This window comes from Gobio gobio (assembly GCF_949357685.1).
Source record: "Gobio gobio genome assembly, chromosome: 10".
Lineage (NCBI taxonomy): Eukaryota > Metazoa > Chordata > Actinopteri > Cypriniformes > Gobionidae > Gobio > Gobio gobio.
This window is the reverse complement of record NC_137116.1, coordinates 34,344,661-34,362,937: the sequence shown is the minus strand read 5'-3', so window position 1 is coordinate 34,362,937 and position 18,277 is coordinate 34,344,661. Positions and strand designations below refer to the sequence as shown.

At 36.8% G+C, this 18,277-nt stretch overlaps 1 protein-coding gene across 1 annotated transcript in view; it reads left to right on the top strand.

Moving 5' to 3' along the window:
* Nucleotides 1–17,724, top strand: part of oxct1a (3-oxoacid CoA transferase 1a) — a 58,351-nt gene extending 40,627 nt beyond the window's left edge. Inside the window, exons 14-17 of the mRNA XM_079827967.1 lie at nucleotides 4,444–4,533; nucleotides 11,287–11,367; nucleotides 15,558–15,659; nucleotides 16,339–17,724. Coding sequence (XP_079684093.1) covers nucleotides 4,444–4,533; nucleotides 11,287–11,367; nucleotides 15,558–15,659; nucleotides 16,339–16,374 — 309 coding nt within the window. The 3' untranslated portion in view covers nucleotides 16,375–17,724. The remainder of the gene's footprint in view (nucleotides 1–4,443; nucleotides 4,534–11,286; nucleotides 11,368–15,557; nucleotides 15,660–16,338) is intronic.
* Nucleotides 17,725–18,277: the final 553 nt, after the last annotated feature.

The window sequence follows — 18,277 nt, the reverse complement described above, 5'->3', positions numbered from 1 at the left end:
GCTAAGAATAAACTAAAAAAGTTACACAGTGTTGCTTTAAGACGCTGCGGACACATTACACATCACATCCTGATGTCACTTGTCTTTACGGAATGTATGTGAACGCACGCACAGATTCCAGAAAATCACTGGCATTGTGAATGATCCAAAATCAATCGATCCTGAGACAAATCCCAGGACACATTATCTGTGTATTTTATGGAATATCTGTGTGAAAGGGGCTTTACAGTACCTAAAGATTGTTGCAGACCTTTGTACACCCCTTGATGGTCTCTTAATGTCTTGTTGCAGATACCACACGTTCAGAGGTCTTGTGGAATCCAGAAACTTCTTGATATATAATTAGGAAGTGACAGCAGGTAATACGCTGCACAGAGGAAAGCCACCTTGCCAAAAGGTTATGTTTCTGGTTAATAGTAAAAAAAAAAAAAAGAACATGAAATGTTATACCATAAAGTTCACAGACGTCCTTCAAGATGTGAAGACTTATTCAATTGTCTGCAGATGTTCAGCTCTGTTAAACTACACAGCCTTTTGTCACACTGTCACTGGCGCTTCAATTGTTGTCTAGGAAACGGCATTAACGCCAGCCGCCGTTGAATTACCACGCATGTAAATGTCCAGCCAGTTTGTGTAGGAGAGAATGAGTTTGAAGGAGCGGATAAGGATGCAAGCCGACAAAAGGAAATTGCCTGAAGTGAAGGGCATAATTTCTCGTCTTCATCAGTAGGCATGAAATGTAAGGATAGTGTGATTTACAGGGGAAATATTTGATAAGTTGTCATGGAAACTCTCAGTCTGCAGTCCACTAAAGTTGTGGGGGTTTTTTCCATGTGAAAAATCCCCTCAACACGGATATATACACACACACCCACGCAGCACTTCCATGTGCCACTTTCCCAACGTGTAAACAGCTCTCCTTCCAGAATGTGCCTCCTTCAAAGCCTGCTTAAATGAAGAAGAAAAAAGCCTATGCAGGTGTCTGCACTTGGCCCTTTCCTTTCCACTTTGCCCCCAGTTATTTATTTGCGTGCTTGTCAAGCTCTCTGTGTTAACAGCCCTTTGCAGTGATGATGAGGTTGGTTGGTTGGTTGGTTGATTGATTGATTTGCTCTTTGGTTTCTGTGGTTTTGAGACTCTTGGACCATTTTCAACTGGTTAATGCATTATGATTCATCATCTGACAAATGACAGTTCAAGTTTCATATCCATCCATATACGTCATTTGATGTAATTTGTGAACTGTTTTCAAGGATGGAATCTCAATGAAAGCTTATATCGCCATCTGGTACCACTTATTTTCTATTGTTATTAAGTTGTAGGAAAGCCATATGTATGGCGGGGTATCAGCAAAAATTTCAATGAATACTGCACAAGATCACATTTGAATTGCAATTATTGCTGCTTAAAACTAATTTGGAAGTAATATTAGTCTTTAAATACTTTAATAAAAAGTCAAATATAACAAAATGATGCCAATTAAAGAAACATTGAACTTTAAAAACCACACTGAGCTTTTGATGTAAACCTTGTGCGTGCAAAAGACATTGAAGAACTACACTGAAGATCTGCAACTAATCTGTCAATCAACAATTAAACTGTCAATCAACAATTAAAAAAAATGGGTTTAAATGTGCTGTAAAACATTTTTTTTATCATGCTGTAATGTAGTAAGTGATGCATTTTGTCATGAAATGGCTGAATTGTTATTTAAGCATTAAATTATTCAATATTTAAGAACAAAGATGGCTGTGAAAATAAATCTGCATTGTTTATCCTTTTGATCTTCCATTAAAAGAAATTCGCAAAAATCTAACCTTTCATTGAAGTAAAAGAATTGGTAAAAGTGCTGGGGAAATCACGTTATGTTTTTCTCTAAAACACGTTGGCCACAATTATTTCCACCCCTAGAATTTTTTTGGGAAAATATCTCTGAAGTATATTCTCATTAATATGAAAAAAGTAGCACACCAGGGTGACTAGGAACATGAAATGGTCTAGCTATGACGTCTATGTGAGGAAACACAAAGGCCAAATTCCCTTAATCATTCATCATAATGAGTAAAACCAAAGAATATAGCTCTGATGTGCAGCAAAAGATTGTTGATATTCAAAAAATAGAAAGGCTGTAAGAAAATAGCTAAAGCATTGAAATTACCCATTTCCACCATCAGGGCAATAATTAAGAAGTTCCAATTGACTAAATATGTTACGAATCTGTCTGGAAGAGGACATGTGTCTATATCGTTGCGGTTAGGAGGAGAGTTTGAGTGGCCAAATACTCTCCAAGGATCACAGATGGAGAATTGCAGAGATTAGTTGAGTCTTGAGGTCAAAAAGCCTAAAAGAAAAAATCAAACAACCACTATACCACCACATGTTGTTTGCACGGGTTTCAAGAAAAATCCTTTTTGCTCATCCAGAAACAAACTCCAGCATATTCATTTTTCAGACATGACTAAAACCTCAAATGGGTCCAGCTTCTATGGTCAGATGAAACTAAAAAAAGAGCTTTTTGGCAGCAAACCCACCAGATGGTTTTGGTGTAAACAGGGATAAAAAGTACCCCATGACCACAGTTAAATACTGCTGGATCTTTAATGTTGTGGGCCTAGTGCTGGAGGTTCTGGACATCTTGTCTGGACATTCTGGACATCCAAATACTGAAGCGGCAGTGGATGTGCGGATTCTGAAATTCCACTGCCGCTTCAATACCAACAGATACAAATTCAAAACCTGACGGCCACTGCTTGAAATCTTATAATAGGCCGTGGTTGGATCATCCATCAGGACAACGATCCAAAAACAAACATCGACATCAACACAAAAATGGTCACTGAGCACTAAATTAAGCTTCTGCCATGACCAGCCCAGTTCCCTTGACCTGAACCCTATAGAAAATAAGTTGGGTGAACTAAAAAGAAGCACCAACATGGACCTGGGAATCTGAAGGATCTGGAGAGATTCGTATTGAGAAATGGTAAATAATAAAAGGGTACAAATAATTATGGCCCACGTGTTTTGGAAAGAATCATTTATTTCATAATGTGAGTTTACATCCACTTGCAATTATTTTACTTCAATGAAAGGTTAGTTGTTGTTTTTATTTATTTATTTATTTTTTATGAAAGATCAAAAGGATAAACAATGCAGATTTATTTTTACAGCCATCTTTGATCATATTTACCAGGGGTGCCAATAATTCTGAAAGATCATGTTTCATGAATATATTTTGTAAACGTCCTTCCGTAAATATGTCATACAGTTATTATTATTAGTAATATGCATTGCTAAGGACTTCATTTGGACAACTTTAAAGGCGATTTTCTCAACGTTTAGATTTTTTGCACCCTCAGATTCCAGATTTTCCAAATAGATGTATCTCGACCAAATATTAAACAAACCATACATCAATGGAAAGTTTATTTATTCAGCTTTCATATGATGTATGAATCTCGATTTCAAAAATGTACCCTTATGATGGTCCATGGTCACATATTAGGATACTGTGATATCTTGCCATTAAGAAAAGGAGACTTTTATGAAAAATAATTGTATAATATTGTTCATAATATTTATTTTAATGAGGCATTCCACCGTATCCGAGCATGCCCAAAATGCAAACACCTGTAGTATGAAAATCCCATCAAGACTTTAGGTATTACATTCATATTCAGCTATCTTTATTGAGATTCTACTCAAGCATTTCAAGTACGTCTGCCTCTGTTGGAGACTGAAGGAGATCATGCTGGTTGAGCTCGAGCCGAATACTTTGAGAAACAGCAGAAGACATTTTCTTAAATGAATTCCCACAGCATATAAAATAGAGTTTGGAAATTGCTGTAAAATGACACTACAGGGGATCAGGAAGCATGAATGGTCAAGGCGCTGGAAAAGATTCATTTTTCTTTGAGGAATGGCAGAATATTTAGGCATTGACTTAATGTGTTGCCTCAGGGACGGCAGGAAATGTTGTGTTGATGCATTCAAAATCGAAACAAAATCTATATGGCACAAAACAAGTGTCATTATCAGACGTTGTGTTAACACATATACTCCTTGTGGATTTCTTAGCGTCCATGTGCCCAGTTTATGTTTGTGCATGTTTCTGCATTCATGCATGTTTGCGAAAAAACAATAAAATCAGCGTCACTGAAAAGGCCCTTTTGTTAAGTGACTCCAGCCACAGGTAATCAGGTTTATGGTTTCCTAGCAACAATGCCCTTTCAGATCCCCTCCAGAACAAACCGGACCGAGCTTTTGTATCCACTTTGAATTGAACTAAAACACATAGACCACTGTAGGATTTCATTTTAATGGCTTGTCTCATTTGTTTCATAGAGCCTGAAATATTGTGCGTTTGTAATGTAACAATGTATTTTGAAGAACATGTGTGTGTGTTGCTCATTTCTTGCAACATCTTTTTTTGTATGTTCCCTCCAGGGTAAGATGGTGAAAGGCATGGGAGGGGCTATGGATCTAGTGGCCAGTGCTGGAACTAAAGTGGTTGTTACAATGGAGCACTCTGCTAAGGTAGGTGTAATCACATGATAGTGCGTTATGCTTTCTATATTACGGTATGCATATGAATTTGATAGCAGTTTGTAAATAAACAAGAATTTGATATAGCGTAACTTGCATTTTAGACATAACGTAGATGCCTGTGTGTGCTCTGCTAATGAAATTAGTTCCAAAAGAAGCCAAATGATCAAGCTTTGCATGTCACAGAGCAACTGAAGGCCGTTCTGGAATGTCACTTATGAAGACAAGCGGAACGACAAACACTAAGTGTTCCGGTGCTGTTATAAGCCAGGGGTTCAATTTGGCCGGAATGATCCAGAATGACATTCCAGGACCTTGAAATGGAATTTAATTCCTTTTTTTATTCAATGTTGATGCAGTACACAGATTCCATCTCCACTTAGTGACTGTTCTTCTTCAAAAAAAAATAAACTTAATTACAGAAATTCATTACATATTTATGCTTTCCTCTGCTTTGTGCTGTTTCCAATATATGCACTTTCCTTCAAATGTTTTTTTGTTCTTTTTGAAAGAAATTAATACTTTTTTAATTACTTGACAGTAAAAACATGTTACAAATGATCTCTATTAAAAAAAATATTCAGGTTGTTAAAGTAGATTTCTATTTCAAATAAATGCTGTTCTTTTGAACTTTCTCATCAAAGTATCCTAAAAAAAAGTGGATCAAAATTGATAATAAATGTTTGTGAGCAGCAAATATTTTAAAATATATTAAAATAGGAAATTGTAATACTTTTAATTGTAACAATATTGTAATAATATTTCACAATATTAGTGTGTTTACTCTATTTTGATCAAATAAATGCAGCTTTAATGAGCATAAGCGATTTCTTTCAAAAAAACATAAAATCTTTCTGATCCCAAGCTGTTGAACAGCAGTGTATGTTAGCAATTTTGCTTGGTGTATTAAATGTTATATACACGGTCAAGTTTAGAACCCGGGATCCTTCGTGTCGAAGCAAGAATCATACCACTGGGCCGACATATCATATAGGTATTAGTCATATTTGTATATTTATCCTTGTCATACCTTTCCTAGGTCACCAGAATCACCACTAAATTGGAACTCTTTCCCCACCCCTGAAATCCCAATTCAAACCCTAGTTTTTAAAAATGTCAGCACTTTTGGAAGACTGATTATAAAAATAAAGTGATGTCTCTTTCCCTTGAGAGGATGGCAAATCAGCTCTTGAAGATTAAAGGTATAAGACCAAAATATTTTGCGTTGAACATCGTGTTACGAGGATACGATGTGATATTTGTTGTAATTCCTCTAAGTAGTTTTGTTTTAAATGTAGAGGGAAGTCAGTTTTAATGAACAGATTCTTATTGAGTCACATTGCATGGCACGTATTGCCTGTGAGAAGGGCATCATTATTTCCCGTGAGTGACAGAATCTCTTTTCCCTAAGCAGACAGTTGGAGAGGCGTCAGTATTCTGAGAAGCTTTCAGCTGTGCAGACAGTGGTATGCATACACACAGCGTCAATGGTATTTGCTGCGTGTGTTTGTAACCTTAAATGATAGTTACCCAAAAAATGAAAATTGTCATTATTTACTCACAAAATAGAACATTTTTGCCATACCTTTTATAGTTACTAGGGGCTCTAAACAGCACTAAAAAAACAGTCAAAACTAGGGATGCACAACACCCGATGTGGTGTGCATCCCTAGTTTTGTCAGTTTTTTTGTATGATATTGGATATTTGCTTTCTCATTTTCCTCTGTTTTTACATTTAGACTATCATCTAAGTCTCACTTAAAGTTCATCTTTAACTAAAAATAACTGTATAACAATGTTAAATACATTCCTTAGCACAAAAATGTATATCCATTTTTCATACTGCATATCATATACTATTGTAATGCCTAAATTCACCTTTGGCATTTAAAATGATGCAGCGAGTATAAACCAAGCTTAAGGTGGTTTGCTCTAGCTTTTGATGCCACAGACCTTTTGCCTTTTTCTGAACTCATTCTTCTCCCTTTTCCCATCGCATATCAGTTTGGAGATGCATTCATTTAGAATAAAAACAAAGAAAATATTCGAAAAGTCAAAATAATGTGTCTAACAAGTAATTATTAGTGGGAATAAAGTGTTTAACGGATAGGGTTAGACCATTTATGATTTTATAAATATTGGCCCGGTTTCACAGACAGGGCTTAGACTAAGCCAGGATTAGGCCTTAGTTCAATTAGGACATTTAAGTAACTTTTATAAACGTGCCCAAGAAAAAAACATTGCTGGTGTGCATCTTGAGACAAAACAATGCCACTGACATATTTTAAGATTTGTCAGTGCAAGATTCTTTCAGTTAAAATAGCTCAAACATGCATTTTAGTCTAGGATTAGCTTAAGCATTGTCTGTGAAACCGGGGGATTATCATTTACACTGAAGATGCTGTTATTATTGCATTCTACATATTATGCTAGAATACACTGAGGCACAAATAGTACCTGACACTATTTTCACTATAAATAACATCTAAAAAACTTTTTTTTTTTTTTTTTTTTTTTTTTTTTATGTATTTAGTATTGGTCATTTATCAATTTTTGGCCATATCATGAAAATAATTATATGCCAGGGTCCCTTTCAAGGAAAGACTGTTCACTCGGCGGCCATATTTGCAACGCCTACAGGCAGCTATTTCGGGTATTTCAAATCAGCAACAAAATCTGACATGAACTGTCCCATAAATTTTGTTTCTTATGCTCAAATAGCAAAAAAGCTTATTTTTCAGGCTGACCAGCCAATGTGCAATTGCAGTCCTTGGCACAAGTCTCAGGTTTCAATGGGAACCCGAGCTTCTAACAGCAGCTGCAGTGACGCAATTACTTTACCAATCAGTGTTTGGCTCTTTTACTAATGGCTCGTTTCCACCGAGCAGTGCGGTTCAGTACGGTATGATTCGGGACAGTAAACCTTGATCCAGCTTGCGTTTCCACCACCAACAGTACCCTTATGATAGGCGTGGTGTAGCGATCTATGTCATTCTCGCGCAAAGAATAAAGCAAAACGGTAAACAACAATGGACAACATACAGCAGATCTTGTTCTTGCTTCTCTGCATGTGGCTGTTTGTCACAAGTAGAAGACATGCTTTGTTTGAGCCAAGGCTGCAAGGAAAAACACAGCCGAAAAAGCACGCGCAAGTGGCGATTCTCTGTCAACCAATCAACGTTCTGCAGTGAGTCTAGCTCCACCCTTGAGTACCAGACTACTGTGCTAAGTACGATTCGGAATTAGGGTACCATTCACAACTTCTGACGATGGAAACGTAAAAAATTGCATACTGTACTGATCTGTACTGCTCTGTGGAAATGAGCCATTAGAAGGCGGGAAGTATACCACCCTATTGCGCCTTGCAGTTTCTCCCATTCATAAGTGATAGGAATGAACCGTCTTTCTATATCTATAGTCTTTGTTATCGGCTTGAAGGGGTTGTTCACCCAAAAATGAAATATTGTCGTCATTTAATCACCCTCATCTTGTTCCAAACCCGTACAAATGTCTTTCTTTTATGGAACACAAAAGAAGATATTTTAAACTATGTTGGTAACCAGACAGTTGACGGTGGCCATTGAATATTTTTTCCTGCTATTAAAGTCAATGGTTACCGTCAACTGTCTGGTTACCAACATTGTTTAAAGTATCTTCTTTTGTGTTCTGCGGAAGAAAGAAACTCATGCAGGTTTGGAAAACCTTGAGGGTGAGTAAGTGATGACAAATTTTTCCTTTTTGGGTGAACTATCCCTTTAAAGGTATTGACCACAGTTTTAATATCGGTGCATCCCTACAAGAAGGCATGAAGCAATGAAAGCATCGTAAAAAAAAAGACATGAGCGGCGTGATGCGACAAAAGCAAATAGAACCCATTATAATCAGAGATCCTGTCTACAACTGATACCCTGTTATATTTCAGACATACTTTAAGCGCTCGTGCTACTTGTGACACGAAGAACAAATGGATTTTCGCTTTGTCGTGTCTCGTTTAGACAGCCTCTAGATCAACTGTTGTGTCCGATATAGACACAGTCTTATGATTTACATTCAATGTGTTTTAAAGCCGCACTATAGGTTTGTATGGCTTCAGAAGATTTGTAATATACTGCATGAGTCACACAGACTACTTTTCAGCTGCTTTTATGGTGTCTTTTTATAACTTGATAGCCACTATGAACTGTGATTGAATGGAAAGAGCTCTGTAAAGATTCTTCAAAAACCTTTGACAGCATAAGGTTTGGAGGGTGCTCTTTACTATTCCTTTAAACAGTTCTTTAGGCACAGCTTTAGTGGTATATGCAGTGCATTTGCAGTTTGTCAGTCCAACTCACTACATGCTGTAAAACAGATGCCTTCGAATTAAATCTTCATGCAGACATAGATTTGGACGCCTTGCTGTGTCCATCATCATAACACCCTATTGAACATAAATGACACAATTGCTCAGTAATCTGTCAGAGTTCAGTGTTCCCATCTGTGAAATGTGCTTAAATTTGTTCCAGGGTCGCGAATAGTCTCGATTATGACGTTGGGGACATAACTCCCTTCACACCACTCAGATCACATTGGTCCAGGCAGAGATGGGGTGAAAGACAAGAGAGATGGGCATAGAAAGATATGGCTGCTGTTCACATGCTGCCCTTGCTTTGTTCATGCTGGCAGTGGCTGCCCTGAGGGAAGGCTAACAGGGCCAGCTGCCTGCCCCTGCTGGGATGAGATCTCTGGACATGAGTAGAATTAACCACCAGCAGCTATATAATTATTATCCCCTGATACAACAGAACATGGAGTCAGCAGTGTCAGTGTATCCATTACGGTTGATGATGAACATAGCTAGTTTAGAGTGTTTTCTGTACCCATGGGCTGAGTGGGGGATGAATTTAATTGATAATTCCTTTTTTTACTAAATTCTAAATTGACCATGCCGAATTTTAAAATAAAATTCATGTAGTGTAAATAATTTTTTTTTTTTTCAGTATAAATTAGTCACAAGCATATTCATATTATAGTCGGTTTCTACGATTATATCACTAAATTGTGTGTGTGTGTGTGTGTGTGTGTGTGTATTTTTTTTTTGGGGGGGGGGGGCAGTTTGTGGAATTATCTAATGGAATGATTATTCACTTGATGAATATATTTCATATTCATTTATACATTTAGAGAAATGTTTAATCAAAATAATATTCTACAGATAAGAGGATTGATATACACAATTAGCCACAATTAATGATGAACTTGCTTTGCTTTTTTGTTACAAAACTTGTGTTAGACTTATGCAGTTGCTCTGTTTTGTGACATATTATGGATCTTGACAATTCTATTTAATGACCTGAAAGGCAGTGAATTCTTAAATCTTGAATTTTAGCATAATAGCAGTATAAACATGCATATCTATCAGTTTAGTATGCGTCACATGGCTAAACATGCGTCATCGTTTTCACATACCTCTGTTTTCACAGTCCACGCTACAATGCGAAACCGGCATTTTCAAATTTATCCACTTGGGAAAGCGTTTTCCCAAAGCTCCGTTTTCACAGAACAAAAATGCTGTCACAGTATGGTAGGAAGGCCAAAAAAGGAGAGAAAAAATGCGTTTTTAAACTAAAACTTATTAGTGTGGACTAGCATCTACAATGGAACAGGCACCTGTAACCCTGGGTAGGCGGACATTTCTAATCGAACCCTTTAACCCGAGCCCAGCGCCTTGCTTGTAAAGTTTTGAAGGATTAGAATCAAGGTAAAGATGATTGCGGTGATGTACAGAAGTCTTACAGCAAGTAAGCGCGAGTTTGTTGATGCGCAAAAAAACCTTGTATCTGCACTCTCTTTTATGTATGCACACATTTCAGTACATTTAAGTTGTTTCAACACACATTCAGGATAATGTTTTGATTTGTCATGTGTATGTTGCAGTGTTTAGTAATTATGAATGGATCTGTGTACTGTAGTAGGTATATGCATCATTTAGTTATTTGCTGTCCTTTTGGAGTCTCTAAGTGTCCCTTTTTGGAAAGACAACAAAATTTACCTTGAAAAAAGATTGCAGAAAATACAGTTTTGTGAGAATCACCTTGTTTACTTTGCTGGATATAGAAAATGATGACAAAATGAACGTGTTAAACGAGATAAATGGTGTAAGATTAATGGCACAATAAATGTGTGATTAAACACAATTAATCAATAAATGTGTGATTAATCACGATTAATCGCACAAAAGGGTGCAATTAATCGCAATTACAAAAATATAATCTATTGACAGCCCTAATTAATATATATATATATATATATTGATATGGAATATATATATATATATATATATATATATAGAGAGAGAGAGAGAGAGAGAGAGAGAGAGAGAGAGAGAGAGAGAGAGAGAGAGAGAGAGAGAGAGAGAGAGAGAGAGAGAGAGAGAGAGAGAGAGAGAGAGAGAGAGAGAGAGAGAGAGAGAGAGAGAGAGAGAGAGAGAGAGAGAGAGAGAGAGAGAGAGAGAGAGATAGAGATAGAGATAGAGATAGAGATAGAGATAGAGATAGAGATAGAGATAGAGATAGAGATAGAGATAGAGATAGAGATAGAGATAGAGATAGAGATAGAGATAGAGAGAGAGAGAGAGAGAGAGAGAGATTATAAAAATAAATAAAAATATTTTATTGTTTCCATTGTTTTCATTTTATTGTGTGCTAATGAAACTTCTACAGTATATTTTATATACTTTGTTTTGTTATTTGATGTATTTCATAGGGTGGTAAACACAAGATTATGGAGAAATGCAATCTGCCTCTGACTGGAAAGCAGTGTGTGGACCGTATAATCACAGAAAAGGTGGGTTTTGATTTAAAAGAGTCATTGATTTTACCCTTTTAACATTAGGAGGCCGTTTTAATCAACAGCCCACACCAGTCTCCTCTGGTAAAGAATAAATGTCATCTATTCAGCAGCTTATCACTTCATCAATATACCGAATCAGCCTCGGACAAAACTTCAGTCACCACAGTGAAAAGCTGTGAAAATGGCTTTGCTCTTTTCTCTTAACGCATGTGCGAAGACAAAAGGGGACATGACGAATTGTTATGACACGGCACATAGGCAGTAGAAAATGGAAATCCAATTATTGGACCAACCCTAATCAAATCTCCTGATCGGAGTGACATTACATATCGGCTGATTTTTCAAACGCAGAGCTTTTTAATGTGAATGTTACTTAATAATATTATCAGCCCTGCCACATGGCCAGGGTTCGAAGAGCTGGGAATCCCAGCTGGACTGTGGGGGCTAAGGATATGTTGTCCACTCATCAAAAAAGCCTTAGGAGATGGTTCAGGGGCTCTTGAATGATGCAGCTGTTCATAGGCTATCTCAGCTGGTTTTTATGGACTGCTGCTAGCGCTTGTTGAGCCGGCCTCTCTTCTCACTAGCGGTATCACTAAACAGTCTTACCTGCCTTCCTCCCCTCCTTACCTTTTAGTCTCCATGTTTTGCCAGCATTTCCTTTGTAACAATCACACAACATGGTTTCCAATGAAAGGATTCTGTCAACATTGAGAAAGGTTAGACCTCTCCAGCTACAGTGCCACCACCTTCTATTCAGCCTGTGTTTGCCATGCCACCCCGCTGTTCAACACAACCCCTGTCTGTCAGCCTAACAAGCTGAGCTTTAGCTCTGGTTATAAGAAGAACCGCTCGGCTGCTTAACCTTCATGTTCTGCGAGATCCCAAGGCCATTTTAATAACTCATGAAACATGCTTAACCTTGAAGTACGGTATCTGCTTAAGACTTGGTGGCTTTTTCTAAACTTATGATAATCTGTTATGATAAACTGATATTACAGTTTAATTTGCTATGTTAATATGCAAATTGAAAACTTTTGTGCTGCGATTTTTACAGGGTTCTTTGACTAATAGAAATTTCAAGATACATTTATTTGAAATATAAAAAAAAATAGAATTTTGATTTACTTCATACTTGCTGAAAAAAAAACTATTAATTTTTACTGACCTTAAGATTTTGAAAGGTTGTGTATATTTGTTTTTGCTAAAATTGACCCCGAATAGAAACAACATTATTATTATGAATAATAGTAATAATAAATAAAAAGAAATCATGTTTTTTTTATGCAATGACCTAACAAGGAAATACAGCTGTAAATTAATTTGAAGGGAAAATAAGAAGTACATTTTGAAATTACTGTTGACCCCAAACATCTGGGGCTCTATCATACACCCGGCGCCATTTTGCTAGTTTCAGCCTGACGCAGTTATCATTTTCACGTCCTGCGCCACATTTGTGCGCCCATGGGCGTGCTCATATGAAAACGAGGTGTTTTCAGGCGTATTGTTGGCACGTTGCTATTTTGAGTCATTGCGCCATTGACCAACTGAAACCTGGTCTAAAGTCAATGGCGCAATATTTTTTTGTGTTATTCAAAGGGCGCGTTAGTAATGTGTGCCTATATGCGGGTGCACAATATGCGTACACTCTGCTTTTTACATACAAGCGCAGCAGCACACAAATATTTTTATAAATATTCCTCTGGAGAAGTGTTCAGTCTTTCTGCTCGCAAATTCCGCCATGGTGCAAGCGCAACTGGCTTTTAAAGGGAATGGGAGATATGACTCTGATTAGGTTATTTCATGTTATTCCAAAAACACACCCATTACTCATTAAGAGACTAGGTGCAACCCTTTTAGGCCATGTACCAGGCGCGCCAAACATTTTTCTGTCATTAAACTAGCAAAAGTAGATTTGGACACGCCCTAAGTGCACTTACACCGTGCGCTTCAGACCATGCGCGCAGATCATTAAAATAGGGCCCAAGGACTGTAAAGTTACTCTCAAAAGAACATGAGGGTTATGCAGTCTTTTTGAACCTCCCACAGAAATATCCCAAAGAAAGAGCAACTGTTAAAGCCAATGAATGAAACTTAACATATATGGTTCATATCTTAGTTAATAGACTTATTTTTATCATACGATGCTTTTCAAGTGTTGTCATAGAAATGTAACTAATACTGGGCAAACATTGTTTCCTAGATATGAATCTAAAAGTGGTTTTCTGAGCCTATTTGCCACTTGTCATCTCAGCAGCACGCGTATTTCCAGCGATGGAAGTTTTTATTTAAACATTGCTGGCAAGTTGTGATGTGATTACACCATCCATCTTGCCATATTTGACTGTTCAATTCGCCTTCCCCTGATTGTTGAAAAAAAAATAAGCATGCAGCACAAAATCTCTGAGGAGAGGAACATTTTTTGGACTGTCAGAGTTTACGGCTGGGACTCTGGCAAGTAGATTAATGTTATCGCCTGCATTGTTACACACCCAAGCAAATCCTCCTGCAATTAGAGCTTCTCATCGAGATGGAAGAGAGGATACAGAGACAGCAGGCTCAAGGCGAAGCGACAGCAAGCATGCTGCCCATGGCAGGTTGTGCTCCACAGGTATTGGGGGAAATGAGACTACATGAACGTTAGATCTGGGTCACATTGAACAGTAAAAATAGACTGCTGGTTTAATGCAAACATACATGATTTGGTTCAGTAGTAGCCTTTAGCATGCACAATGCATGCGCTTGACCTTTTGCAAGTTGTGACGCAGACAAATGTGCTTTTGTTTTACCATTGCATTTGTATAACAATAATAGTATTAAATGTTGTTATATCAATGATGTCCTCACCTGTTTTGAGCCCATTAACATTGTTTTAGTACCCATTACTAAGGTGGTGTACTTATCACTACAAGGCAAGCAGAATTAAACAGAGAACACAATAAAAGCAATGCTAACAAAAAAACAGCCCTCGTAGTTTGCATGTAAAATATCCATTCTTTTTTCAGGAGCTAATTTTACAGTACATCATCCAAATTAGAGCAGAATTATTATGAAAAACGCCCTTTCATCTCAGTACAGATCTGCTGCGCATGTGATGTAATGTCAAAAATATTTTTAAATATATAGTAGGGTATAAAAGCCTAAGACCACTAGTTCAGTCAGATCCACTTAAGTTAAAAACACCATAGACAAATTTTTAGTCAACTTTTTATTGGCATGTTTTGCAAAATTTTACATTTGGCGGTATGGCTCTGTTCTAAATTCCCCATCCTTTTCATGAGCTCCATGAAAAGCCAAGACAGGGAACAGCAGCAGATTCTGGGGACAACCTCCCGTTTTAAACTGGGAGGGCAGAGCAAATCCCCCATTTAGAACAGAGTATGCATCGATGACAACAGAATGACATTGATTAAGTTAAACACAGTTTAAGGAGGAGCTGGGGAGGAGGTGGGTTGCAAAAGCAGCATGCAGCAGAAGCATCCAAGCAGGCAGATTGAAGTGAAGCTATGCTTAAGTAAGGCGCCCTGTTTGAGAGTTGCCAATTGAGTGCATAGGAATCGGATCAGCTGATGGGGCGGAGTTAGAATTTTTCCAATCAGCTGATAGCAGAGCTTGACTACGTGACCTGCCTGAACTAACACAGTATGCTCGATTTAATACGTCTCTATTTAGCATTTTTGTAGCGGTTATTTTATTTATTTATTTTAAAAAATGATGTTAAATAATGAAAAAGTTAAATATAAAACATTCAAGTATTTGGTATGCCCCCTTTGCTTTAATAAGCAACTTGAGCTCCACTAGTTTTTATATAAAACCCAATGATGATTTTCTCCAGCATGATTTGAGATGATCCAAAGAGCATCTGAGTTTCAGTGGAATCATGAATATTTAACAAAGGAGTTAAAAAATGACTCATTTGAATAGTGACCAAGAAATGAAGTAACGTCTGAAATATTTCATATTCCTTTCTTTCTTCGTAACTATTTGCAGGTTTAAATTCCCAGGTTTTCAATGTGGTTTTATTTCATTACATCACAAAGTCCCTTTTCCTGTGCTTTTTTCACTACAATGCATTTCTCTACCCTGTCTGACCACATCCTCAAGGTCAGAGGAGTTCAATTGCACATGGCTGCACATTTGATGGCACTTCTGTCATGGTCACATTGTTCTCCTTTCTTCTCCAGGCGGTATTCGATGTGGACAAGAACAAAGGTTTAACCCTGATTGAGGTCTGGGAGGGGCTGACACCAGCTGACATTAAGGAATGCACAGGGACAGACTTTGAGGTGAATGACACTACTGATGAATTACACAAACAGTTAAAGGGTTATTTCACCCAAAAATGAAAATTCTGTCATTAATTACTCACCCTCATGTCGTTCCAAACCCGTAAGACCTTCGTTCATCTTCGGAACACGAATTAAGATAGTTTTGATGAAATATTAGAGCTTTCTGATCCCACATAGAAACGTTATTACCACTTTCAAGGCCCAGAAAGGTAATAGAACCCGAAAGCGCTGCACTATGTTTACAACGTGAATAACATCAGAGACCGACACAGAAGAGAAGAAATTGTTGAATAAAGGTTGAATCACTGTAGTCACATGGACTATTTTAACAATGTCTGTACTACCTTTCTGAGCCTTGAAAGTGGTAATAACGTTTCAGTCCATGTGGGGGGGGTCAGAAAGCTCTCGGATTTCATCAAAAATAACTTAATTCGTGTCCCGAAGATGAACAAAGGTCTTACGGGTTTGGAATTACATTTTCATTTCATTAAATTTTTTGGGTGAAGTAACCCTTTAATAAAATTGAACACTTTGCACCATACTGTATGCAGTTTAGCCCAAAAATGACATTAAATAACAAATACCCTTTAATGCTTGCTTGAATGAAAACTAACATCATTATTCGGAATACAAGGTCATAACTTTGACTACTTCCTTTTTTTTTTTTTTCAAACAGGTCTCTCCTAACTTAAAAACAATGCAGCAAATTTAATGCATTTAGGAAAAAACGCATTGTTCGGACAGCTGAAGGAAACCAAACACGTGCTAATGCAAATACTTTTAGGGCTTCAACTGAATATTTGCTAGGAAATTTCACTGAAGCATGCTCAAAACAAAAAATCAATAAGGCCATCAAGCCATCACAGTATCTGTTCAAACAATGTCCATGAATGTGCAATAGCCTGAATGGTTGTTTCAGCAACATCCATTTATTTAGTAAAAACAAAGGTTTTGTTACAATAGTCAATAGGTTGAACAACAAGTATCCATCTGTATTTCATAGATTTGCTATTAAATTCAACTTTACAGGTCGATGGCCTTAAATGTACTGTCTACAGTGTGTATATATTTGAACTAAGCAATAAATGTCTATTAATGATCTGAGCAAAAAAAATCTTGTGTTTTATCAATTTATATTCATTGCTAAACACTCATATTGTGTTCTAAGTGTATTACTTTCTTTAGTGGAACACAAAAGGAGATGTTAAGCAGAATAGGCCCTTTTTACAATGACGGTAGTTAAAGCAGCGCATCTCTTCTGTCTCAGCTTCGAACCGGAGACTTCTCGAGAAATTGTTGTAACAACTTAAAATATGAAAGTTATGAGTTAGGAATCTGATAATGTTCATGCATTTACACTTTGGGTAACGTTATTGATTATTTCCATTCTGTAACTTCCTTAGATGCTTTAGGGAAGGCTAGCTAGCAGTAACTTTAGTGTTCTCGTGTCGTTTAATTGCTGTGCAGTTGTGTGGCAATGATTACATTTCCACACAAAATCTTTTATTTGGAATAACAAGAATATTGTGTCTAAAAACAAATTTTTACATTTGTAAATTGGTTGGCTATGTTAATGCACTGGTGGAAGTTATTTAAGAGTAATCGAGAGGTATCACATCCACATATAATACTCAGAAGAATTAATTGTGCAGTAGGGGTAAAATCTAGATCATTTTACGTCATACTGAACTGATGCAATTTATTGGGATTATGAAATATGTAAGTAGTAAAAAAAAAGACTAAACGTAATTTATTTAATATTATTTCCTGGATAATATATTTGGATAATTTATTCTGTAACAGTGAGAATACTGTGTAAATCCTCTGTATATTTTGTGTATGTGACATTCTTGTCCTGCAATAAAAAGACTAACATTACGTAAGGGGTTTTTTTTACGATGGGAAAAATGGCATGGACGAGAGTCATATTTTATGTATTCATGTATTCTCTCTCATGTCAAATTTACACTGTAAAAAAGAATTTCCACTTGTTTCATCTTTGTTCATTTTCTTAACTTTATGAAAGTTATGTTGCTGCTTTGTATTAAGTATAAATTGGCTGAACAAGTCAAGTTGAATCTCATTTAACTTATAAAAGAAAGTTGAAATTGCTTAAATTATTTTAAAGTAATGTAAAAACATGCAACTTATTTATCATATTTTTTACAGTGCATGACAATAAAATGACTCTTCCTATTTTCTAACAAGGCAGTATAAACATTATGGCCCGATTTACACAGACAGGGCTTAGATTGAGCCATTATTAGGCCTTAGTTAAATAAGAGCATTTAAGTGACTTTTATAAACATGTCTTAGAAAAAAAAAAACATCACTGGGGTGCATATTGAGCCAAAACAATGGAACTGACATATTTTAAGATATATCAGTTAAGATATGTACATATTTTAAGATATGCCAGTGCAGGTCGAGTTAAAACAGCTCAAACATGCATTTTAGTCTGCATGGGACTAGCTTAAGCCTTGTCTGTGAAAATGTATGAATTAACCTTTAGGCTACATGTCCTCCAGCAATTTTAGACAACTGAACTCCTGGTTAAACACTGATGTGAATGGCGACCGAGACTCCTTTCAATTGGATATTTGAATATTGTTCAT